Source organism: Lissotriton vulgaris, chromosome 11 (assembly GCF_964263255.1).
Source record: "Lissotriton vulgaris chromosome 11, aLisVul1.2, whole genome shotgun sequence".
NCBI lineage: Eukaryota > Metazoa > Chordata > Amphibia > Caudata > Salamandridae > Lissotriton > Lissotriton vulgaris.
This window is the reverse complement of record NC_141699.1, coordinates 90,128,345-90,154,646: the sequence shown is the minus strand read 5'-3', so window position 1 is coordinate 90,154,646 and position 26,302 is coordinate 90,128,345. Positions and strand designations below refer to the sequence as shown.

General features: G+C 41.5%; 1 protein-coding gene across 2 annotated transcripts in view; it reads right to left on the bottom strand.

The window, feature by feature from the left end:
- Positions 1 to 1,668: 1,668 nt before the first annotated feature.
- SMARCB1 (SWI/SNF related BAF chromatin remodeling complex subunit B1) overlaps positions 1,669 to 26,302 on the bottom strand; it is a 73,122-nt gene continuing 48,488 nt past the window's right edge. Inside the window, exons 7-9 of one of the 2 annotated variants that reach the window (XM_086942747.1) lie at positions 18,807 to 18,997; positions 4,514 to 4,645; positions 1,669 to 2,131 (exon numbers count right to left, since the gene is read on the bottom strand). In XM_086942747.1, coding sequence (XP_086798873.1) covers positions 2,092 to 2,131; positions 4,514 to 4,645; positions 18,807 to 18,997 — 363 coding nt within the window. In that variant the 3' untranslated portion in view covers positions 1,669 to 2,091. Of the gene's footprint in view, positions 2,132 to 4,337; positions 4,646 to 18,806; positions 18,998 to 26,302 lie in introns of those variants that run through there. The other variant, XM_086942746.1, reaches the window with a different exon arrangement.

Here is a 26,302-nt window from a genome sequence, read left to right as displayed (position 1 = left end):
CCTTATTAAAATCAAAAATTCCAACATCTCCATAGAGCTGTGTTATGATCACCCGCCACAACCTGTTAATGTGAGAGGTTACCATCTCAAGGCTCAGAGAAAGGACAGGTGAAACACCACCCCTCAGCTCCGATGCACGCAACATCCCAAGTACCACGTCCATTTGGATGAAGTATTTAGGGGAGTTGGGGTGGGGGGGGCGATGGAACTCAACAACTTAATCCTGCCCAGATCCGACATTAAATCTTTCAGGGTATTGGGTTAATGAACCCAATAAAGAAAAAAAACGATTCCAGCCCTTTCGTGGCTAAACCAAAGAGCCTCCCTAAACTGCTAAATGTGTCATCTCATATTCCCCAGACCCTCTGGCCCACAGACACTTGGATCAGCACTTGCTAGAGACACCAGAGGCCTCATGAACCACAAGGGTAGTTATCCCAAGCAAAGCAGCTTCACTTCAACTGCAAGAACACTTAAATCTGCCACAAACCCGCTCTGGGTATCAAGCGCAGTCACGCATGAGCTCGCAGGACATCTGCACCACAAAGACAGCCACCTGAAATCTCACAACCCGAGAACCACAAGAGGTGTTGTCTCAGACCCACAGCATCGTTTACTAAAGAATGGTCACACATTCGCCACAATCTCACTCAAAGGCCAGAAGCAGCCACCTCACATTATCCCTCCATCAAGAGTGGTTACTTACCTGTGGCCAGCAGCCCCCCTTTCACCACAAAAGCAGTTACTGCGGTCCTGGATCACAAGAAAAGCCATGTCAGACCCCACAGCCCTGCTAGGACACAAGCACAATCTTCTCAAACCTTGCAAAGCCCATAGACTACAACAGCATTCGCCCAAAGCTCAGAGTATCCCGTCAGACCCCAAGAGGGGTCACGTGATATGCACTGCCTCCTTGGACCAGTGTGTGCACTTCAAACATCGCTGTTAACCAATTTTCACTTTGTCAATGTATGTTGGTTTTTGTAAAACTTAAATCTTTGGGACTAACAGTTACCTTAACCCCTTTCCATGGCGCACCACTGAGAACAAATGCGCTTTTCATCCGGTTATAGCAGTTGTGTAAGGCTAAATGAGAAGAGTTAATATAACACCCAAGACAGGCGTGCAACATCCATTGGCCTAAAAGGGCATCAGCCCCCCCCTGTCATGTGTGGCAGCCCGGGATGAGACACTTCCCGGGCCCGCTCACAGCCGCACCCGAGCACTTCACAGGTCTTTAAAAGATCTTGTGCATGTTAATGGGGCTTTGTTGTTTCACCCCTTTTAAGAGCCCCTGCAGCTCGACTCTGCTGATCGCCTATAGATTCAGCCCCCCCCCCCCCCCGAAATTTTTTCTTAGCCGTCCCCCACCCCCCCGAAATTTGACTCTATTTGCGCCTCTGACCCAAGATAATGTGCTACATGGCTAAATACTGTAAAGTTTCCTAAAGGCGAGACCATTGCATTGCAAATGCTTGTTCACTTTCTAGGCAATACTTGTCCAACTAGTAAACACAAATCACAGACTTTGAATAAGTACATGCAGCTCAAAGCACAGGATTACCAAGTGGCTATTATCCATTTAAGGGAATTTTGCAGCAGAAAATCGTGTCCAATGTACACCAGTATCAACCAGTCATGAAGACAAAATAACAAAACTCCGAAAAATCAAATTGTGCATTCCTTTTTTATTTAAAAAGCTCTAGAAGTGCTCACGGCACCTATACAAATAAAAAACAAAAAAATAAACAACAAACTCTTTACAGAGGTCACGTACACAGGTATATAGGAGGGCTTGGGACATCTGTCACAGGTCTTCCAGTGTCATGTAGCACTAACGCATCACTACCTGTAAAAAACATGGGGTGATGCAAGTGGGAGGAAAGGGGGAAAATCGGTGCTTAGCAGCTTTTTACTGCCTCGAAAGTGGAATGTGTGCGCCCCTCCCCCTGTCCTCCCAAGTTCTTAAAACAGTTGTTTCAATCCAATATTAAGTCCTTTTTTCTCGTTTTTTTTCTTTTTTTACATTTTTATAAAAGGGGTCAGGGAGTTAGGTAATTACATCTCCGGGATGTCTACTCAAGGTTTCGTTTACCAGGCTGGAGCTGTGTTGGCAAGACGTCTCATACGCCTATAGGGAGGAAAAGAGAAGAGGGGCAACGTAAATGAAAAGGAGGTTTTTAGACGAACTTTATTCTTTACGCAAATGGAACTGGGGTAGCTTCTATAAGAGTGGCCCTCCAGTAATTCAAACAAAAGCCACACAATAAATTTCTCATTGCTTGGAAAAATAAGACCTTCTGCACTTCCATCTAGCCAAAAGACTGCACTGCTTCACCAGACAAATGCATTTGAAACAAAACTGCATGTTCCTTGCTAACAGCATCACTGGGCCATTGCCTGGGGAAGTTGTGCACAGGGAGAATGCAGCTTGTGGTTTCAACGCCATTCCAACAAAGGTTACAAATATAAAATGGGTCGATGAATGGACATGACCCAGACGTTAAGCAGCAGACCAGGCACAGATGCAAAGGTCACATTTTTACAAAGCTACCACCACCACACCCAAAAAATATTTTTATGGGCAAAGGCTTACCTCCACAAGCGCCATCAGAGGGGGCACAATAAAAGCATAATACAAAGTGCAATGCGTTCAAGTTACTAGCACTCCGAAAGGTGCCATCTGGCTAAATTACATGAGTGGGTTGGATCCGGTCCCATACATGAATACGATTAGTGTAAAAGGTTCACAACTAACAAGACTAAAATCTACACAGATAAGTAACTGAACAGAATGGTGGAAACTCCATGCCAAGTTAGTAAATCCAGTCTACATTTTAACTACACGTCCCCTCAATAGATTCGTACCATGAACCACATCTACTTATCCACTAACGTCCTCAAAGTGGTTAAAGCTATGGAGATTTTTGGCAGCTACGCATTGTTAATAAATAAATAAATTTTTGTCCACGTTTAGTAACGCTGATTAGATTTTTTTTCTCCAGTTTGGAACGAATCACACACTTCGGGTGATGAGAACATTTTTTGGCAATCCCCGAAATACTGTGGTTCTAAAGTGCTTTGCAGTCTGGTTGACGTGAAAAGACATACAAAAAAATAACTTAGTTAAAAAAAAACTGCAGCCCAATTACTAAACACACAATTCAATGTCTAATTGGCTTATCGTTAGAAAAAGAACACGCATTTGGGCATGTAACAGTCTAATGCCCACACACGTTCCTTCAAATCTCTTCTGGCAAGGGCAATGCAATGACATAACCTTGTATGTCAGACTGGTGAGATTTCAGTTAAGATGTACTCACTTTTTGCTAGCTGCAAAGTAAGGCCACCAGAAATTTGGCAAGATACAGACACTATATCTAAATTCAGTTGAGCCATATAGGTGTACAGGCCGGAAAAAATAAACTGTAAACATAAGCTGTGCTGTACATTTTTAAAATGGAACAGCAAGTATTCAGTCAAAGTTTCTAAATCCTCTCACAAAGTGAAGGATTTCAAGTTTAGTATGAGGAAAAAACGGAGCAAACAACAACTTGCATGATTAATTCAGTGAATTCAATATACATTTGGCAACTGGTGTTGGCTGGATGGTTAAAAAAAAAAAAAAAAAGCTAGTAAATTTCTACAAAAAATGGCAGCTCGGGAATTTTGTTGCTCTGCTTACCACTTTTGACCTTGGAACTGAATACTTAAATCCTAATTTTAATGACTAGTCGAACTTGACCTTATTGGAATTCAATGCAGCTAATAGGTATCCCTAGAGTGTAAAAACCCATGGAAAGGCTTTGCACATGACTGAATCTACAGAACACTTCAAACCTACGTGCTTTGATCAACAGACACCAACTATGCTCCTCAGGATTAAAAAAGCAATGCATCCAAGATGACCAGGGAGTAGGTTTGGCACATAGTATACGATTTAAAAGCGGATTATTCAGTAACCTTACATTATTAGGAGCTGCAATTTCTAGACAAGAACAGTTACTCCCCCAACGTTTCTCCATCCCATAGGTCAGCAAAGTGGTGCAAGATATTGGTATGTCTCAATGTGAGACGAAACAAGCAGGAGAAATTTGGAGACCAAATTAAAGGAATGTTTGACAAGTTAAAAACAAAAGCACAGTGGGGAGCCCATACTGTGAGGGGAATTAAAGTGGCAGGATAAGGAAAGGCTAGGGAGAGGAAAGGTATTCAAGTGCTAATAGACTAGTGCAGCACTGGGAAAAATGCCCAATCCCACCAGCATATAGTTAAAATATTGACAATCACTTGCAAGGTGCCAGCATAATACTTATCGTACTTGAAAAAGACGTCATCCACCAAAGCATAACATTTACAGAGACAAGTATGAATACAGGTTTGCTTTCATATTGTGGAGCATCAAGTTGAAATTCCTTTGAGTTGGCTCTCAGGAGAATAGATGCCATGGCTGTATTATATTCTACCACGGCGAGATGCCCGGAAGGAAAAGCGAATGAAACGACGGTGGCACCTGGTGTTTCTGTCTTGGTCACGAATCTTCTTCTCCATCTCAGCATCTGTCAAGGTTTCTAGCAAGGGGCACCACTGGTCAGCATCGCCTGTGTTACGGATCGCAATCTCTACCGTAGGCAGTGGATTTTCACTATTAAAAAAGAGAAGCAGTCATCAATAAAATGAAATTTGCAGTCAACCAAACGGGAATGCTGAACATCTGAATACATGTCTGTTACAATGCACAATCACTGGTGTGTGTCACACTTCAAAAAGCATGTGTAGCCATCCCAGTGGAATAGTCTGAAATCTGTGCAGAAGAACCAGTAGACCACACTGCATCTACATATGTGGATGTACAGACAGAGCAACCTATGGGCTATAAATCCAAGGTATTGAAAAGTAGCATTCCACAGTAAATTCACGGTTCTCAGTTCACAGCCAATGTATCACTTCTCACATCCTCAGAGACAAAACCTGTGTTTTGTAGTTTTCGTATCAGCTGAGATTTCTAAACATCAGTCCACAACACTTTTACAAGAATATGAACTAGCTGGTTATTCGTTATAGTTAGACTGTTATCTAGTTGAGCACCTGGTGCACATTAGCTTCCAAATGAAATGGAGTACAGGAAGAGCTGCTGCTTTGTCGTGCAATGCTGTCACAAGCCAAGTGGCTGATTGGCTTAAGGACGCAGTTTTGGTTATAGCTAGCTGCCTATTCCCAATGTCCCAGACCCTTTAGCAGACAGCCACGGGAGTTACCACACTAAGTAAATACTGTTACAAAAAGAATCACATCGCAGCGACGATTACTACTAAAAGGAAATCCATCATGCGTTTGCCTTCAACAGTTAGTTGACTTTCCTGTTTTATGAAGATTCATGAGGACGCATGTAATTGTATCACACCATATCATTTTCTTTGACCATGTGTCAACAATGAAGTCAGCAGTCAGTGCAGCAGAGACATGCACCACTCTATTCACATGCCCTTGGCTAGAAGTAACCACAAAAGTCCATCTGATCATTGAGTACATTTCCCAACAGCCGCCCGCGCACATCATGAAACAGAGCACTCAAATTATAGGAGGGGGGAGTCATGGGAACTAAGAGGATGTTCACTCTTCAGCCCCCCCCCCCCCCCCATTGCAAAGTGGTCAAGGAAGTTTTGGTCGCAGTACTTTACCTTTAAAAATGGATGTCCTTCACCTTTTAGGACTTTACTGGACAAATTGAGACAAATGGTGATTGATATACCCACATACAGCCTAAGGCCTTATTGGTTTAACTGATCTCCTTGTGAAGAAATTCAAGATGAAAATGTTAGCCCATACTAAGTACTACCTGCAAATGTGAAACTAGGTCTATGCCACCAACCAATAAAATTCCAAATCTACATCAAAGCACCTCCATATCACCAGTGAGGCATACCACCAGTAAAACGGTTTCCATCGCTATAGCAGTCAATGCCCAAATATGGCCATAAGAGACACCCAATTACTTTCACCAGGATTAGAGTCTCAATGCGGGTAAAAAGTGAGCCATTCTACGATAAATGGTCCACCACATAAATGGCTTGTGGTTTTATGGAGCCAAAGGTCTCACCTAGGTTCAATGTAGGCGAGTAAATAAGAAAATGCTGCTTACCTGTAACACTAGTTCTCGACCAAGGCTACATTCATTAAATTCATAATCTCTGAATATCTCCATGATACGGGGTCCTACACGAGTGTTACTATTCAGTGACTATTAACATTAATGAAGATCCCTTTATGGATAAAAGAACTTGTAACAACAAATACCCTATTCTTAAAATCACATAATCAGCAACAGTGAGCTTTTATTTATGAACATAGTTTTTTACTCAAATTCTGCCAGTGGTGAAATGTCAATGTGAGCAAGTTTAGCTGTGTCGACAAGCAAAGGCTTGTCCTTGTCCACGGACTCTCAAATTTGTGCATGTAAAATGCTTGCAAATGTATTCTCTGCCAGGCAAATGTAAATGAGGTGTTATGGAAGGGGCTGTAGAGGAAGGGGCTACTACAACAGAATATAGCATGCAAATGCACTTTGCCACATTTCTACAAGCAGAAATGAACTACACTTTTTTAGGTAATTCAGAAAAGGTTTCCATAAATGGGGTAAAACTATACGAGTTCTTCAGCAGATTTGTGAATCAGTACCACGATAAACAAGCTGGTCATTAACGGGTGTGTATGCATGCAATAACATTCCTTTAGTCCTGGTGCCAAAGTGTGCATACAAGTGTAGTTGATGATACATGTCTTTGTATCACGTTTGCATCAAGACACCCTACACTAGCAGATTTTCAAAACCTATTAGTCTTTAGCTTATCTTTGAATTCATACACACATCTGGTACTTCAACAACCCTAACTAAATAAAACAGAATATATTACAACACACAAAGCATGAAACTTAACTCTCAGAAAGCACTTTCGTTTTTGTAGAATCAGTACAAATGTATTTTTACATGGATGGGTTTATGTGCAAGAATGCATCAGCTCGGACTAATGTGTATGATCGTGAGAAACGTGGTTTGAAAACTGAACGGACTGCAGCTAGAAACAAACCTCCTCCTCCTCCATATACAATGTAAAGCAATCAAATGACTTCTAAGGTACTGAACCTAAATGTGGACTGAAGGTCAACTACAGGAGCAAACTGCTCTCCAAACTGCTCTCCGAAAGGATGCTGCTGTTTGGAATTTAAAAGATGGGTAAGACGAGAAAACTGCATAGCAAGAAGAAAGAAACTAGGCGTTTGAAGGCACAGAAGGTTCACATCATTCATCGTCGATCATTCAGGTTCACATCATTTTGCGACTGAACTCTATGCAACACCCCCAGATCTGATGTGGGCAGAGAGAATTCCTTTTTTTGCAGCATTCCACTGTACATACGGATACAAGATTTCTGAATCATGAAACCATGGGCTGGCATTTTGTGGTGGTGGGGTGGGGGTAATGCCGCCGTAGCTGTGCAAAGCCCTTACAAATAATTTGAGTTTCGAATTGCAAGTCTGGGAACTTTGCAAGGCTACAGACAAAAACAGTTCCGAATTTTTATATTAAAGCATTAAAGCAATCTTTGGCAATGCCAATAGGCCAAGCTTACGAATGCACTGTGAAGCCAAGCATAGAAAAAGACATGTAGGTGGTCCTCCTATCTGTGCTGCTGCCAGAGAAAACCCCCATTTATTATCTAGTTATCTAAGCACTTTAATAGAATCACAATGTCATGTGTGTGCCTCTGAAAGTTCAACCTCAGGCACCTAGATAAATAAAATAATCACAATTGCATGGAGGGCAAGCACTTTTTTGTGGAGCACACAACTTCTGCCCAATCGAAACATTTACTCCGGGATCCCAACATATGGGGATGCCACAGCCCCCCTCTAGTGATGCTCACATAATAGTCTGGCAATAGCTGCCACACCATAAAGAAGTAAAACTGAAAAAATAAACCTCAGCTGTTGATCATCATCAAGGGCTAAATGAAGGCCACATTTTTAAAAATCAAAGCCCTATCATTGAATGTGCCTTAATGTTTAAAGTTAAGCTGTTCCAAAGTACAATGTGTTAGCTAAAAATCTGTGAAATTCTCCCTTGCGTATCAATACAGAAAACCAGCACTTTGAAAATCTTTTCACAAACCAACATAGACGAGCCTACAAAAACAGTACCAGACAGACTAGTGAATGGAAATAGATTTAAAATAGGTCACAGCTCATCATAACTTGGAGGAGTTAAGAACACCAAACCTTCACTCACACAGAAGTCTATGGAAATGTACAACTGTAACTCAGTAATTAAAATAAAATATCAGAAAATACTTTAAAAATCCCTGTAGGAGGGTTAGGGATGGGTTTGGGGGGGGCTTGGGGGGAATAAAAAATCCTCATACAATGCAAAAACCAGCAAGTCAGTCAGCACATTGGAAGGTGGGAATGTCACTTTTTTGTATAGACTATTATGGCTGCTAGTAGGCTGAGTAGTAAAAAATTCCTTTCTTGGGACCTCAATGGAGTTGGGAGCGTGAAAAAACAAGCAAGGGTGTGTGAATTAAAAAAAAATTCAGAGGCCTCAGTCTGTTTACTACAGGAAACCCATTTAGAGGCAAAGCTGTGTAAACAAGTTTTTAGTAAGCTAGGTTGGGTAGAAGAGGTACTCTGTTCAAAGCAGACGGGGGCAACAAGGGGGGTAGCTATAATTACAAGAGCCAACAAGGGGATAAAAGTCCGGAAATGGGACACTGATCAGTCCGGAAGATGGTTAGTGGCGGCTTTAATAGATAATGCCCCATATACCTGTCCGGTGAATTATGGTCCCAACGAGGATAACTCCAACTTCCTTCTGAAGCTGGAGGGAAGTTTACTACAGTACAATGCGCCAGTAATATTAGGAGGGGACTTTAATTTGTTTTTTGATAGCATGTTGGATCGTACGTCCAGAGCAAAATATTCTACCCCGAAAAACTCCCTCCGAGTTTTAAGAAATATTATGAAAGACTTTAATATCTTAGAAGCATGGAGAGTTAAGTATGGTGCTCTTAAAGAGTATACCTTCTACAGCAAGAAATAAACACTACTCAAGAATTGATTATTTCCTGTTAGACTGTTCTTTAATCCCCGACTTAGTGTCAGTAATCCATTCACCGCTAGGTATCTCTGATCATTCAGTGATAGAGCTTATATTGAACTTCAGAATTAAGCCCACTGTGGTCAGATGGACCCTGGACAGATCCCTTATGCTGAAAAACCAGACTTTGTCCAAGATCAAAGAAAGCATATCTGAGTTCTTCCTTTTCAATATAGGTTCCGGTACTGAACAACTTGTCTGGGATTCCTTCAAGGCGTACTTAAGGGGTATTTTGAGCTCCATGATGTCTTTTATAAGAAAATCATCAAAGACAAGAGAATCTCAAGACCTCGAAGGAATCAAAAAGAAGGAACTGGAGCTGCAGTTAGCAGTCCGGACGGACAGGGAATGTAACCCAAGTAATTTAAGTGTGCAAATAGCACGGAGTGATCCCACTTAGAGGTTATATTTGCTGGTGTCACGTAGGAGGACAAAAAAAAAATACTTCAGAAATAGTATTTCTACATAGAAATCTCTTGACTAAGCCTGCTCTCGACCGCAAATGAAACCATCACACCAACCCACGCTAACAATATGGCACACTCAACATAGTCTACATTACCTCAGAACATCATGAACTGTATTCAGTGCCGAAGAGACGACCTGAAGTCTATTTTAGGAAACCATCAATGGCTCATAAATGTTTTATGGTTCTTTCAACTCTCACGTTGAAAAATTAACAAAACACTTCATTATGAGTCTCAGCTTATAAGGTGACCAATACTGGAAAACTCTACTGTGCTTCGATATTGAAATAGGTGTGAGGTCTCCACTCACTTAACACCCACAGCAGCAAAGTGCATCAAATTCTTCTCTAGTCAATTCCAATACATACACTACCCCACAGATACAGTGCTTTTGAGACAGATGTTTCTACACAGAATCATTTAATGCCTTGTATTGAATTCTCATTGTCCTATTACAAGTGCAAGGCAAAATTACGATCACTACACAAATAATTATGAGAAATGCATTGATCGGCATATCCGCAATTTACCTTTGGTAAATATCAGCACGTCAATCCTACCACAGTTTAACCTGTTCGATGCGTCGGACGGTGTCCGACGTCACGGTGGGCGTGTGCGGAGGACGGCCAGGGGCGTCCGAACCACGCCCACTCATCATTTCACACACACAGCGGCAGAATTTCCGCCGCGGTCAACGGGTTAACGGGAGACATGATTGGAAATAACAATGACATGTAAAACCTGGTTCAGTAGAACGTACTTCTGAATTAAATGACCCTATTTAGGTCTCGCCTAGACAGCATATCCACTCTCTAGAAGAGACATGCTTGCAATTCAGTGCACTTCAGATAGCCATAGGCTTACCATTTGTTAACTCCATAGTGTCTTTTGAATCCTTCGTTCCAGTTTGTCCACGGCATGCATGCGCCACGCCTCTTGTGTTTAGCAGCCCCCCAGAGCATGGACCAAGTACTTGGGTCCATCCACGGTTCCAGTTTTAAGAGCTACTTTTTTCTTTGTGTTGGAGCACTCCACACGTTTGCTTGTATTTTCACTCGCTCCGTCCTTCATCTCCTGTTGCTTCTTTCCCCCTGCCAAGGCAGGGATCAGAGATCTGAAGCTGCAAGATGTCTATGGTGTGTGCCAGATGTCTGTTTTTTTGTGTTTGAGCACTCCTACCGAGTGCTCATGTTTTCACAACTGGACATCATTGCAAATATCAACATCTGCTGTGCTGCAATCTACTTTTTACACAACATTTAGCAAAACGGGGCTTCTAGAAGCAGCTTTGTAAAGGAAGTAGCAAAAAAGAAATCACCGAGTCCCAAAGCACAGTTTTAAAACTGATATGCAGATTGTCTTAAGTGCACTGAACTTTACTTCAGATCCATTCACAACAATGAAGCGGGTGAGTTTTCACTAATATGGATATGTGGACATTCAACTGGCATGAAGACTCTGTTATCATAGTAAATACAGTGCACAAAGCACAGGTTTGACGTGTGTGGGGGCATGGGGGTGGGATTGGAGATCTGAAGCGGCCACAGGTTTGTGCCAGATGTCCGTTTGCTTTGTGCTTGAGCAATGTATGGGACAATGCTGCTTTCATTTAAGTTAGACTGCTTTAAATAATATTTACAACTGCATCTCAACCACAAATTACGTTTTATTCCTCTCGAACAATGCTGCCTTTCATTGCTTTTGGTAGGCCAATTTAAACAATAGTTGTGACTGCAAAAACACAGGATGTGTGGAAGGTATGCAGAAAATGTTCCCTTTCACTTATTTTAGTGAAGCAAAACGCAACCAAGAGGACAACCTTTACATTCAGCTTTAAGGAAAAGTTACTTACCTTCGGCACCGATATATCGAAAGTCTAGCCGCAGATTCAGTAACTTGTAATTTCCCAGAGGTGCCTGTCTGGACCCAGAAAATCTTCAGCAGTACCTCTGCGCGCCGGGGGACAGCACTGCATGGCTCCGCCCTGATGTCGTCCATGGATATGACGTCAGTGGACAAACAAATGTTTTTTTTTTTGTAAAAGCGCCCCATGCCGCGGTTTCACTTTAATCGCAGCTGCAGACCTTTCTTTAGACCCGGCTCATCTAAAGAAAGGGGTACAGCTTCTATTAACATGAAAGCATGGCATAGGGCACTTGTATACAGCAAAAAAGTGATTAAATAGAAGAAAAGAAACATGTGCTGCGTTAAGCGCCGCAAAGAAGCCAAAAGGTGCGCCCGCCACAGGTTTAGGAGAGAGCGTGTCTTGCTTGCAACCGCAGGCAGGTGAAAACTATTTAACAAAATAGTGCTTGGAGGCTGTAATTAAAGCCTACCAAGTACCAAACCAAAGAGGGCCAGTCCTTGTGGGAGGATACAAGATGAGACAAAGTGATACTGAGGGGGGACTACTAAGCCTATCGACCAATGAAAAGCTACAGTTTTACAAAGGACAATGACGAGCCAATAAAAAATATAGGCGGAGCTTCAAGTCCATATCTGAATACAGCATGCCTCACAGAGCAGCGCATTCGCTTCACTGGCTCGACCTAAAAGGCAGAGGGCTGTGCTTCAGCACCAAGGCTCGGCGATTTACAAAAGACACCAGGCATCATTTACAAAAGCCCTACTCCCGCCTTGGAAGTGTACAATTTAAAGGCCTAACCATCAGTAGTCTATGGTGCTGAAATCTGGGGGCATGCAAATTTTTAGTTACTGACCCTGAGTGAGACTATATTACAGCCAATAATCTTTATAACCCCACCCAGGGGAGTTTATCAGAAGAGTTCTTGTTTATCACGGATTCCCCACATTATAAGCCCTGTCTGGATTCACCGCAACCACAGCTGGCAAAAAGCCTGGACTTGGATTTCCACTATGGCACAATATACATCTCTGTGGCTTGCAGGAAGGCCAACAGATCCTACTGATATATGCACAATGTGCCTCTCGTCTTCCTAGGGAAATATTATTAATGTGCTATTACTTTCGTCCTGCCTATGCAAATCGAAAAGCCAAGTAGATTCGACCACTATGCATTTGGCTTGTCTTCAGATGCTACCAAGAAGCTCTAAGGGGTTTCAAGGGTAACATCAACCAACACGGTGTTTCCCTTGAGCAAATATTTATATGCAGTGGGGCTACTGAGAAAGCATAAAGATCTAAAGTTTTAGTCCGAATTACATTTCTAGTTTGGGTTTTTTGCTCCAACCTTTTATGTATTAGGTTTTAGCCAGAATGTTTTTGTATCTTACCATAAGCAATATTGCTTTTAAATGCTGTTGAATACTTACAGAATGATAGAGACACGGCAGCTAGACTGCAAATTCCGCAGTCGATGCAAATAGTTTTATAATGTGTACGCTATATTACCGTTTGATTAAGTTCTGACTAGAAGGGCTGCACTAGCACTTTACTATGAATGTTATTGCTGTTAAAACCGCAATATTACTTGCCTTTTGACCCGCTTCTTGCTTGTTTGAGACTTTAACTGTTCTTAAATATTTCCTTCTATTTTAGTGTATTTCTACTCTTGTCCATCAAAAAATGATTTTAAAGCATCTATAAAACCATACATTTTTAGAGTTTCTAGTGCTATATTAATTTGGTTTTGCTAATTGTCTTACACATTTTTGACATTATGGATTGTGCTAGCCCTCTTGCCATGGACCCTAAATTTGTGAGACTGCAGGTTTTAGAACTCCTTGTTCACACTCAACAAATATGTACTGCATCTTAACATAATTTTTTTAAATGCTTAAAGGTTTTTAATCAGTTACACTGTACTGTGTGTTTTATGGAATGAAATTTCCGAAATCAAAATTTCTACGAGTACTCACCCAATTACAGCCAATCATATTCAGGGAATTTCTCACTCAATAACAAATGAAAAAGTACGAAGGGTGAAGAATATTTTCTGAGAAAAATAACGGCTTAAGGTTTTGTTTAAGGTATTTTAGACTACATTAAAAGATGCATCCTTAAGATACTCTGCCCCGTCCTTACCATAATGTACCACCAATAATGCAGACACTTGTGATCCCTTTGTTCCCTTCCGCACTACCCAAATTTGGTTCCGTAAATATTGACAAAGCACATACTTTACATTCTCTTGGCCGATGGTTCAAAAAGCACTATTGTTGCTCAGCAACACTGGAATTTTCCCAACTACAATACTAAATCACCATCAATTGCAATAAGCAAGTTACCATCACTGGAAGCAGCACCAAAGAGAAAAAAAATTTTCCTTATCAGGAGCAAAACATGTTTTTACATTAAATTCGACTATGTTATAAAGCAGTATCAATTTGACAAAAGTCCTAAATTTGGAAATGTACCCGTTGAAATGTATTGAATACCAAGAAATCTAATTCTATAAAATATAGACCTTAAACAACACACTCTGGTGGCCTTATACTATGTAGGATTTCAAAACCTAGTTAGGGTTTTCTGGCACTTTTTATGTTGCTAAAACACATCCAGGCTAATTCTTGGGCAGTAGTAAACTCCTACAAACAAGTATCCGCAGCTAAGTATTTATCCACCACTTTTTCACTCCATTTAAAACGCTGCTTTATCGCCCTAAGAATGGGGGACTGGCGCTTTCTTCAAAATCTACCCATCTGGCGCCGCACAGAGGGGGACACAACCTGTAGAGGATGTGGGTTAGCGATAGAATCAATTATGCGCGTGGTCTGTATCTGCCCCACCTTTAATCCCCAACGCAGGTGCATGCTCAGGTTAGAATGGAACAGGTTGGGGGTCCGGACCTGTAGGCATGCCATCATTGCCGCTTTGTGCACGGACAATACTGTTTTAAATATAAAAATTGCCAAATTTATTCAACAAGCGTATCGCTACCTTAACATCAAGAAAACTGCCACGGCATTGCCACTGGTCCTTCTGACTAATTAATGTTCTGTAACAGAATTCCCACTGACCAGGGGGCTAACAACACCAATCGAAACTCTGTCGTACGTACCCTCTACGGTTTTGATTTTGCAATTGAATATGGTGGGAGATGTTTGGGACACACCAGGTCACCTTTTATAAAACAGCTTAAATTCTTATTCATTTAATTTATTTATTTATATTTTATTTATTTATTTATTTTTTTAATTCTTTTTAATTCTATTTATGTCTGTACGGGTTTCCCCTTTAAACTTTTTTTCTCACAAAACTGTACATAATGTTATTTGGGAAAAACTTTCAAATAAAGACACTGGATGTTGAGCTGGCGGGAAAAGAGCTGGGAGCTAGGTGGATTTTAACATAGGCAGCTGAATTTTCTCTACTCTTTCAATCACTTTCTATTTTTAAAACTGTACACAATGTGATTTGTGCAATCTTTTAAAGATATGTTTTATATCTAAATAAAGGAATTATTATTACATCCAGGCTAAAGACTAACGCCTACAAATCGGGCTGCTTGCTTGACTTTTGCTCATCATTTCATAAATACTGTAATAACATTTTAAAAGTCAAGAAAGTACCTTTTCATCTTTAAATTGGTTTACTAGGCGTTGTGGCACGCCTTGGCAAGGGTCTTAAATTGAACTATACATGGACACCATCTGTTTCGTCAAAGCTACATACATAATCTTCAGGACAAGCTATGTTCCCCCCCCCCCTCCTCCAAGGACAGCTGAAACAAAAGGTCTACCTACCGAGGCAACAAAACTGACCATCACACTAGGAGCCAAAATATCAAGCGGATGAAAACAGGGAAATGCAAGAGAGAAAAAAAGAGCGGGATCAAAACTGCTCCTACCACATGCAATTCAAAACACATCTTCACAGAACATTTCGCCTCACCCTCTAGCCACCACACTCATTTTACGGTTAACGTCCAAATAACATTCCCTGGACTCTCAACTTTAGGTTTAGGACTCTGTTGCCTCCTCACTAGGTTAGTACTGTACATATAACCCTAAAACTCGTTTTGTTACCAGTAAAGAACGAGCCCATGATAGCTGGTCTTGTGACTAAGTCAGTACCACCAAGCACGCTTTTGCCTCAGGCACAGCTGGAGAACATCTTGCTGGTTGCAGTAAATCAGGCGAAAGACCAGCTTAAAATACTTCTCCTGCACAGGTTACGAGCAAGCACCCTGCAAATTCAGTTTCACAAATCAAAATAAAGATAATTTCAGGCCTAAATGTTTTACGACATTTATTATTTAGACGTATACAAGTGGACAGTAAAAAGAAATATCTTGAGTGAAATTAGCTCTTCAAGCAGAAAAATATTAATGTGAATCAGTAGATAGAGGAGATGCCATACAGAGGGCACTACTTTCCATTATTTGGCATAAACGAAAGGCAGTGCTGCAATTGTATTTGCAATACCCATGGTTTAGAAACATTGATTATATATACAGGACCATTGACCTGTCCCATTGTGATTACTAGAGTGCTGAATATAGCGGGAGGAACTCTGAGAAGTTTAACAATGTATTTTTGTTAGAAGAAATTGATACCAGATTCCTACCATTTCTAAACACTGACAGGTCTTGTTATTACACTAACGATATTAATTTGACTGATTTCAAAAGAATGAATGGGGGGGGGGGGTGGAGTAACAAGCCTTGAGCAATCTTAGAAACACTCATTATGCTCTGCAGCGTGCATTGGCATCTTAAATACGCTGTACTGTGCAAGATCCTTACTTTCCAGAATCCTATTAAATTAGTCTTTGTCTGGAATTCAAAATGCATGAATGCGCATATCTGAAACACTCCCATAAAGATCTAGAACTACCTGCTCCGTTGCTCCATATTGTATTGATTTTGTATCAAATGTACATTGCTTTCCACTGGCTTGAAAGCACACATGAAGGAGTAGGGAAGATAGTAGTAGTAGAAGAATATACAGGAGTCGCTCAGTAGACCTAAACAGCAACTATTCCATAATCTTGCAAACAAAATTGCGGGTTCATATATTTCTACAATTTCTTCAAGTCAAATGTGTGTGTGAAAATAGGAAATTCTGTTCTGAAAGGTGAGGTATTTTTCTGTATAATTTGTAAGTCATGCTCATGGAAACAATGGGACTACAGGAAGCCCGCCTTAAGCATCTGGTTAGGGGATAGGGGTCATTAAAGAAGTCAGAAACCATGTATATCTGGGGTCAGTGTATCAGACAAAACATTTTAATTAACTTTTTTGGTTGATTGCGAGGAAGCTGAGAGGCTTCACTGCTGGTGTACGCTGATTTATTTATTTAATCAAAGAGGCAGAAAAGTCCTATGTGGCTTCCGCATTGTTTCAGCAGGGGCGCTTCCATAAATGATATAGAGTAGTTGGTCCTGGACTGGGGAGCATAAATGGCGCAGGCAGTAATACAGTTCACCAAATTCAAGCATTAAGGGTTTGCAAGAAGGCGTTTCTATCTTAAAGTGTGGAGAGGGTCAGCTATATTGGTAGTATTAACACATTTAATGTAAATTGTTACTTGCGCAACCTCCAAGCAGACCTTTGACACGTCTAAGTCTACAGTACCTCTTTGTGCAACCATCTAGCATGTGAAAAGGGAAGCTGCGATATTTGGCAAATCCTTCCCCGGGCCCGGCCACCCGCTCTTTTCAAACCTCTCCAAGCAGGTTCTGGGCTCCAACAAATAGGTGGCATCAATAAACAAGAAACCATCACCCACCCAAGGTATCGATGAAAGAATACTGTGGGGTATTGAAAAATATATCAGACACATACATATTACTGATTGTTGGTTGAAGATCATCATTGGACAAACACACAAGCATCATAAAGAACCCAGTGGCATCCAACAGAAAATGTGCACTGAGACACGCAATGTGTTGTAGTTGTTTAGTCTCCAATTGTGAAACTAGAGATGTACATTCAAATCCTGACTTGTAACCTAAACTACAAAGTGGGATTCGGACAAAATAACATCTCAATTGTTTTACTGAAAATACAAAAACTCCTCTTTACGTAGCCTTAGAAACGTCATCATTCGATCTCAATAACGTGCATAAGTGTGCAGTTAGAACTATGTAGAAGGTGGCGCTCAGAGACAGTACAGCTCTACAAAACATTAACAGTAATCGTAAATAGATGCATGCTCATGTACACTCGTTGATACTGGGCAGGAGGTGCAGGGTGGTAGCGCAAAATTTGATTATTATTATTATGTTTCTTATATAGCGCCTGACTCGACCCCCGAAGGGGTATCTCCGCGCTTGCCTTGTGACCCCGTCCTGGCTTTTCCCTGTGAGATAGCCCCTACAGGGCATCCCCAAGGTGAAAGCCAGGCATCCCGCCGCGGGGGGGACGTTGTGGAGATTAAGCAACTTAATGCCCAGAGTTGCAGAGTGTGAACCCATGATTAGGTCAGGCACCAAAGCGAGAATTATCGAGTCCATGGAAATTTGAGCTCAAGACCCTGCCGCGTCGGGAATTGAACCTTGGTCCCGGGTCTGACCTCTGATTCAGGGTCTGCCTGCTCTAACCAGTGAGCCACACTTCTCCAGATTAACTGTTTTTTCCCCTAATTAAAGTTTTTTTTTATGCGCCTTCCCTTGCATAGCGACAGGTACTTTATTTTTCCACGGCAGTGAGCCAGGCAGTCCTTCTCAAAGAACACCAACATAAAATTTGGCCTAAAGGTCGCAGCTACAGCCAGAGACCTAACCAAAAAAATCAAATGAATGACTAAGTGTAAAGGCTACTAAGGTTCTATAGTGCTTCAGCACACATTCAAGTATCAAACCCGCAACAACTGGAGCAGAATAAAACACTTTCACTGCTAGGCAACTGCTGGTGGTCAGAAAGTCAATTTTCAAGATAAAGTAATTTTCCAGCAGGAACAAAAGAAGGAATAAATGCATGTGACGCAAGTTCTTTGAAAACAAGCACGACTACAAAAAATCTTTGTTAGGGAAATCAGATTTATTTTGACAGTCACTCTTAACACTACATGTAGCCAGGTTCATGGTGATTTCAACATACATATCTGAAAATGTTGATGAAATCACCACCTGAAGAAATCCCTAGTCCAAAGGGAGGGTTTAACCGCCACCAGTGAACAATCCTGTGAGGTCTGTTTTAGCACGTTTTTGGCACTCGACCAACGTACCTGGATTAGAGGTTACTTTACAAAGCCCACTGATCTCTGGAACGCTGCCAGAAGACACCCTGCAAATACACCATAACAATAGAGCCAACGTACCTGAAGGCGTATGTTTTCTGATGCCAGCTCAGCTGCCCCCGAATGCTGTATGCAATGGTGGTAACAAACTCCCCACCCAATCCCAGCTCAGAACACAACTTCAGGGCAAACTTCTCTGGAGAATTCTCCTTCTCCGACATGTCCCATTCAAACTGGTCCACCAGGGAGATGTTCCCCACGTGGATGTTTAGCTGAAAAAAATACACATTAGTAGATCGTTACAACAAGTCCTGATTAACCTGATGAGGTACAGACTGTTAACATGCAGGGATGTCCTGTGCATGAAGGATAGACGCTACAGGTTTTCGATAGAACAGCTCAAAATCCCTCCCAGGTACTGCAAACCATCCATCCTCATCGCAACAGTTCACATACTCCATACTGTGTTAGCGAATCCACATTGTTTTTATCTACTACACTGCATTGGCTCATCACTTCTACAAAACATAAAATGAATACAAAATATTCAACGTTAGGCACACCGACGCAGATTCGCCTTTTATGATCAATCGTTCCAATAAGACTGCTTCTAAAGTTTAGCAAGTTTTACCGTGTTGATTATTCGATTCTCACATTTGAAATTAATCCACTGCTTCAGTATCCCTCTATCAGCAGTGCCATAAGAGTCACGCGCTTGCATCCTGTCTGCTCTTACCCCATTCAATGCTCTCAATTACTGCTCACACACTTTGTTGCCACCCGTTGAGTACTCAGCACTTAGTATATTGTGGCCTGGTGCCAATTTGGGAAAGGGACTCTGAGCATGCAGACAATGCATGCTTTAAATACTGCATCTGTAATCCGTGTGCATTATACCCAAGTGACTAAGACTATAAACCCTCTTGAAAGGACTGATGTTAACGTCATGCGATTGGTTTCTTGTTCCCATGAATTAAAAGACATCTTCAAATTGCAAAAGCAGCCACTCATTTACAAGGAAACGGCAACACTATTGCACACAAAAGGCCCTCATTTCAAATAGGCCGGCAAACCGAATTGGAATAACAGTATTTATGTCCCCAGAATTACTGGCAGCACAGGTATCAGTAGTTCCAGGATGGCATCGGTCATTCCAGGAGTATATCAGTGATGAGGTGGAAATACCGTTGCATTCCTAGTGGGACTCTTAGGGTGTCCTTTGAAGCAATTACCTCAAGAATCAAAGTTATTAAAAGACCACTATTTCTGGCCAACTCTGGTATTACTCTGCCCCCGCCATGGGATTCCAAAGTGTAGGAAAATACAGGTTTAAATTATTTTAATTTACTACATAAACATACTACAGATATTGTATTGTAATTGCATTTATATAGTGCTTACTAACCTAAACGAGGCGTCAAAGCGCTTTTTCGGCAAGTAGCACACTAATCCGGAACCCATAAAGGATTAGTGTTGAATTAGTATAGTGAAATATGAAAGTAATTTGAGTGGTGGATAGGTTAGTCAGTTATTTGGATTCAGAAGGATAGCGGAGGGATAGTAGAGGGAAAAAAGGTTTGCATTTATATAGCGCTTGTTACCCCTAATGGGTGTTGAAGCACTTTCTTGGCGAGTAGCATGCTACTCCAGACCCCATAAGGATTAGTGGTGAATTAGTGTAGTGAAATATGAAAGTAATTTGAGTTTTGGATATGTTAAGTCAGTTATATGAATTGAGATGGGTAGCAGAGGGATAGAAGAAGGGAAAAAGATGGCCAAAAAAGTCTCAAGGGACACATAGTGACACACACTCACGACACTGGTGTTACTACACCCTCACAACACTTCTGGTTTTAACGTGGAGTCGGATTGGATATTTTCACTCCCAGCGCTGAAGCATCATTGAAGGTGTATACATAAAAAGATATTTAAAAACTTTAAACACACATCGGAGCTCTTTATTTTATTACGGTGAGGAGTGCATATCAGTTGCATACGTAAAAAAACATTGCCATTCATAATGCCAATTGCTCCAACTCCAACAAATGAGAGACCTATTGCATTTCCAATGCACGTTTTAAGTTGGCAGGTCTGAGCATGGCACAAAATGGAGAATGGATACAACTTCCTCAGTCGGAGGAAAGTGTATTGATAGCATTCCTGTGGCTGGAGGATGAGACCAAGACACTGAAATGAGGGCTGATGAAGACGGATCTAACCTTAGAAAGTCAATCAAGGTGCTTCTGATTAGATTTTCCCAAGCAGGTTCTGCTTGGGAAAATTAAGGAGCTTTCTAGACAGTGACTACCTTTTTGTCTTTTTCAGATTGCTATTTCAGGAAGGATGATGACCGTGGGGTACAGGTTTGTCACACTTCATGCTGCATAGGTTTCGGATTTTCCTGCTTTTTGCCAGCCACGTTTTGCCTGCTGTGACAGCAATCACCTTCCACAAAGGCTGTGTCTGCACAATAGCCAGAAAATTACATTTCAATTTTCTTAATAAAAAATGTCAACACAAAAAGGACCATCCCACAAGAGTTTTAGGACCTTAAGAGGATCTACAAACCCTTTCAGGAAAAGTAGTATAGTTGTGGGAGACAAACCACTCTACTTAGTTCCTTTATCAAGTTCTCCTTGGCTAAGGAAGGTAGTACTCCGCAGAGTGCTCCAGGAGCTGCTGCGTGATCAGGGCAGGTGTCTACATGATAGCCCCTGTCCCAGAGGTGATGTAGATCAACTGAAGTCTGTGCAACTTGCTTGAGAAACTGAGGGTCAGCCTAGAACTTAGAAGATTGCCTGCCTGCCTTAGAAGATTGCCTGGCTCAGCAGGATCGGAGACTGTCCATGCGGAGCCTCCATATCTGTGTCCATGGAGTGAAGACGACTCAAAAGCAGCTTAATGCTGGTTTAAGGGTTTCCCGGACTCGTAGTGTGGTTCCAACAGCGGATCTCGTAATGAAACCAAGCCGGAATTCAACACTGTGCTGTTCAGCACCTCGCCAAAGACTGGTGGTGCTGCCACTGCTTCGAATTTGTGTTTCTGGTGAGGGAGTAGTCATGGCTACAGAAGCCCTGTTCTTAACCCAAGGGAACAACTGCAAAGACAAATACCCACTTGAAAAAGGCCCAAAGGCAGCAATTGCTGAAAAGGAGAACTTGACTGAATCCAGCCTAGAAGTCTTAACCGCCGAAGACGAACACCAATCTGATATCAGCCTGAAAACCACACTTGCCAAAGATGAGTAGCCACAGAGCAGGCCCAACACGCTGCTCCATCCCCAATGGTACAAGTCCAGAATAAGGCTGCCACCATGGTCCCACATCACTTGAGTTCAAAGTGCAGGTGCGATGAGTGCACCCACCAGCACTGCAAAATCTGCAAGTAAAGGGCCTAAACATGAGCAACTGAAAGACTGAATTGATTACAGAGATAAAGCGGTCATGAGAACACCAACTTTAGCTGAGGTGAACTCTTGACAAAAACATCTGTTCACTTATTACATATTTTAGTATATTTGGTAGCTATGGAAGCATGGAATAAGATGTATTACTATCCTCATCTTTACGAAAGTCTGCCAAATTATATAGGAGGCGAACATGATTGCCAAGTACAACATGTCCACTATAGAAGCACATAAGCAAGCAGTTACATTCCGATTTCTGAGAGAAAAAAAAAAACTTTTCATAGTTTGCTATGTTTGACTTCATGTGATATCTGCTGTTTAATGTAGTTAACGTGCAGTCACCAACACAGTATCCTATAACCTAATTCAAAACTGAGATGAATGTATTACTTTTGCTCGCACAACTTATGTTTTCCCTCAGATGCTTGATTAACAAGCATTGGTAAAGCTGGAGCGAAGGTTCATTTTTGATTTATTTTTTCCTGCAGCCATATGGAGAAAAAAAAAAAACATGCCAAGCCTAAATGTGGCAGCCATTTGACTGCCAATACATTTGCTAAACGTATCTCTTGCATATATTTTAATACAACAGAACAAGTGCTCTATAGCAGGTAGGTGTCCTTCAATATGGACAAAGAAACGATTTTAATTCACATTGCAGAAAATAGGATTCTTATTGGTGCAAAAAAGATATTGGCTTTGAATTACTGTAATATGGAGACATTTAAACGCACAAGGATGACAAAATATAAACGAGGCTGAAGAATGAATTAAGTATGGCAAAAAAAAGCTTTGACAAAGTAAAGCATTAGCATATCAGAGTTTGTACTGAAATGCACTTCTTTTTGGGCGCATGTGCACATGAAATAAAACAAAATGTTGGCACTCTGAGTGAAAGACAGCCATAGCTTGAAGTGGGCTGACTCACTGCCCCATGCCACAAGGTGCAGTGGCAGACGTAAAGTCTGAATGACAGTTGAACAAATCAATGACGAAGAGGGGCGACCCAAGACCCTTCTCTGTAGGTATTTTTGTTTCACTGTTTGAAAAAAATTGCGACTGGTGAGACAGTTAAATATTTTTCATGACCTCTTAAAAAGGACTAATAGTACCAGCATTAGAATTATGCTTTAATTTCAAAGATAACACGTTGTGGTTATATCTTGAATCAACACCAATGAAGAGTGTTGGCTTCAAGGCAAAGGTGGCCAAACTCAAACGGATTGCCAGCAAAGACACTCAACAATTCGAATTCAGAAAGGCAGCCAATACTTGGCTTCCTAAAAACGAAACACAGTTAGCATAAAGGCCACCAAACCAGTGCTAGACACCAACTACATACGCAAAGAATCAGTCACCCACACAAAGATGATAGGTATTAGAATACAAGATCTCACACCTCTGCGCTTCACTTCATGCTTTAAACATAGATACAAGTTAATTGGCACAATAACTGCACGCAAAGTATGGCACTTTTTCACATCACCAAAACTCTTCTCACATTAGCAACACGAAATGTTTACTCTACCAACCTCGTAAACAATGGAAGTAGTCACCGAGTAATCCACAAGGAGCAAAACAGAGCTTTGCCAGGGACAAGTGGTACAATACAAATGGGGAAAATATACTAGCCATGTTTGTAAACAAAGTGTTATCTAGTTTAAATTGTAAATCAATTGGGATTAGCATAATAAACACCCTTGAACACTTAACGGGATAAACAGAGATATGATTTTCCCTAAAGCTTTTAGGCGTGTATTTTCACAGCATTTTACTTCTAGCAAGCCTGTAAAAGACTAATGCGCCTCTCGATAAATTGAGAAAAAAATAGTTTTCATAACAGCTAACTTTAATATAAATTCTTTCTTTTAAATAAGTCTTATACGGTCCCCTGCATGCTGAGTTAGTCACAGTTCAGGCATCTAAACTGAGACCTAAGCAGAGAGTGAGCCATATATAAATAGAAGTGTGGCTGACAGGCTTCAAAATATATGTAGGGAGCTTGTGGGTTAGTCCCCATATTCTGCTGTGTACAGAGAGAGAACGGCGTCTATGTGCACTTTGCCTGCATTGCAAAAGGGGAACGTAGTCAGAGTAACATGAATCTGTAATCCTCAACAGATACGATAGCTGGAGTCATCTCTGTATGTAATCAAATACAGAATAAAATACCCAGAGCAAACCCTTTAAGATAAAGCAATGTAATCCCCTTCTGTAATCCAATAAAGCAATTCCAGTGTTATGTAATCAAGCACACAATTAACAATCAGCAACCTCCGTTTAATAATCAAAGGCATCATAAAGCAATCACCAATTTGAGGCATATAGCAGGGCAATTCACTGCCCTCTATTACAGGGCACTGAAGTGAACAATCTAATGCATGATAAAGTCATAACAGGGGTCTGATAGAGGGCAATCTTTCTGCTATATATTGCAGGGTTAGGGCATTTGAGTGCTCTTTAATGTAGACTGAGGAAATGTACATGATTTTCTGCATCCAATAAAGGGTATAACAAAGGAGGTAGAGCTCTTCTTTAATGTAGTGGTGGGTAAAATAAATCAGAGAAATATTTAGTATAAGGAGAGAAAATAATTTGAATACCTGTAATCGAATATAAACTAAAATTCTCATGCGATCACATGCTTTGTAAAGCACGTAGGTACTGTTCTTCATTACTCCAGGGAAGGGCGATTGCCTAAAAGGTTATATAGTGATCACAGTACTTCATTTGTCTGATCTACAGCATGGTAAAGTAATCAGAATAATGTCTTGTTATGTAATGCAGTGATCTATTCCTTATAGTCGCCTTTTGCAACCTGATGCAAGATAAAACAATCAGTTTAATCTTCAATATACTAATAAAGGTTATAGTAATCGGAGTAACCTGTAATCTGAAACAGTAATGCAGAGTCATCTCAATCAGTATCAGACTGAAGCTCACAATAATCTCCTTTTGTACAGCGGGGTAAAGTATTCCCTTTTGCAATCAACAACTGAAACATGTGAGGAGTAAACGCATTTGTAGCTCTAAGAACAATAAATTCAATCAGAATATACCAGTTTATTAGACTAATGTGAGTAATATTATTTACACAACACGGTAATGAGTACTGAGTGTCTATAGAAAGGAAAAATAAGGAGTATTATGTCGTTGTCTGTAGCTGCGCGTCAGTAGGCGTGGTCTGCGGCTCCGTGTCAGTCGGCGCCGTGATGACGTCACCGGAGTACTTGGACGCCGCCCTTGCGCGCTGATGTCAGTTCTTATACACAGCTTTTCCGCACCAGAAACGCAGAGCCATGATAAAAACCGACACTGGTGCCATAAAAACTAGGGCCCTGAAAGGGGATGACCATAACCCTACATATCGGTTTGCAGAACGGGGAGGATGGGTGGAGTGGTAAGGAATCTAATACTAACTACTGTTTCTTACAGATATATCGTTACCGAAGGTAAGTAACTTGTGCATCTGAAAGAAACAGGTTAGTATTAGAGTCCTTACCTTAGAATAGATACCCCAGCAATACCAACCCAGGTGGTGTGTCTGCGAAATAATGATTACACCAGAAAGTCCTGGAGAAGGGAACGGCCGAAAAAGCCATCTCGCTGGACTTGGCTGTCCAGGCAGTAGTGTCTTGCGAACGTGTGCAGCGGGGCCCACGTAGCTGCCTGACAGATATCCTGCTAGGGGACTCCCCGGCCAAGGGCAGTAGTAGCCGCCGTGGCCCGTGTGGATTGGGCACGAAGCCCCACAGGAGACTCCTTTCGAGCCAGAGAGTAACAAGCCTTGATGCACAAGACGACCCATCGAGAAATGGTTTGTTTGTGCACCGCCCGTCCCTTCTTAGCGCCCACGTAACCAACAAAGCATTGGTCATCCACCCGGAACTGGCGTGTGCGATCCAGATAGAATGAGAGCGCAAGTTTTGGGTCCAGGCGGTGGAGCCTCTTTTCCTCTTTCGAGGGATGCGGAGGCGGAACAAGGTGATGGTCTGCCCAATGTGGAAGGCTGTGACTACCTTGGGCAGGAAAGAGGGTCACGTCCGCAACACAACTTTGTTCGGATGGGCAGAAAGAAGGTTTAGAAGAAAGGGCCTGGAGCTCACTCACTCTCCTGGCAGAGGTGATTGCAACCAGGAATGCAGTCTTAAGAGTAAGGAGATGAAGAGGA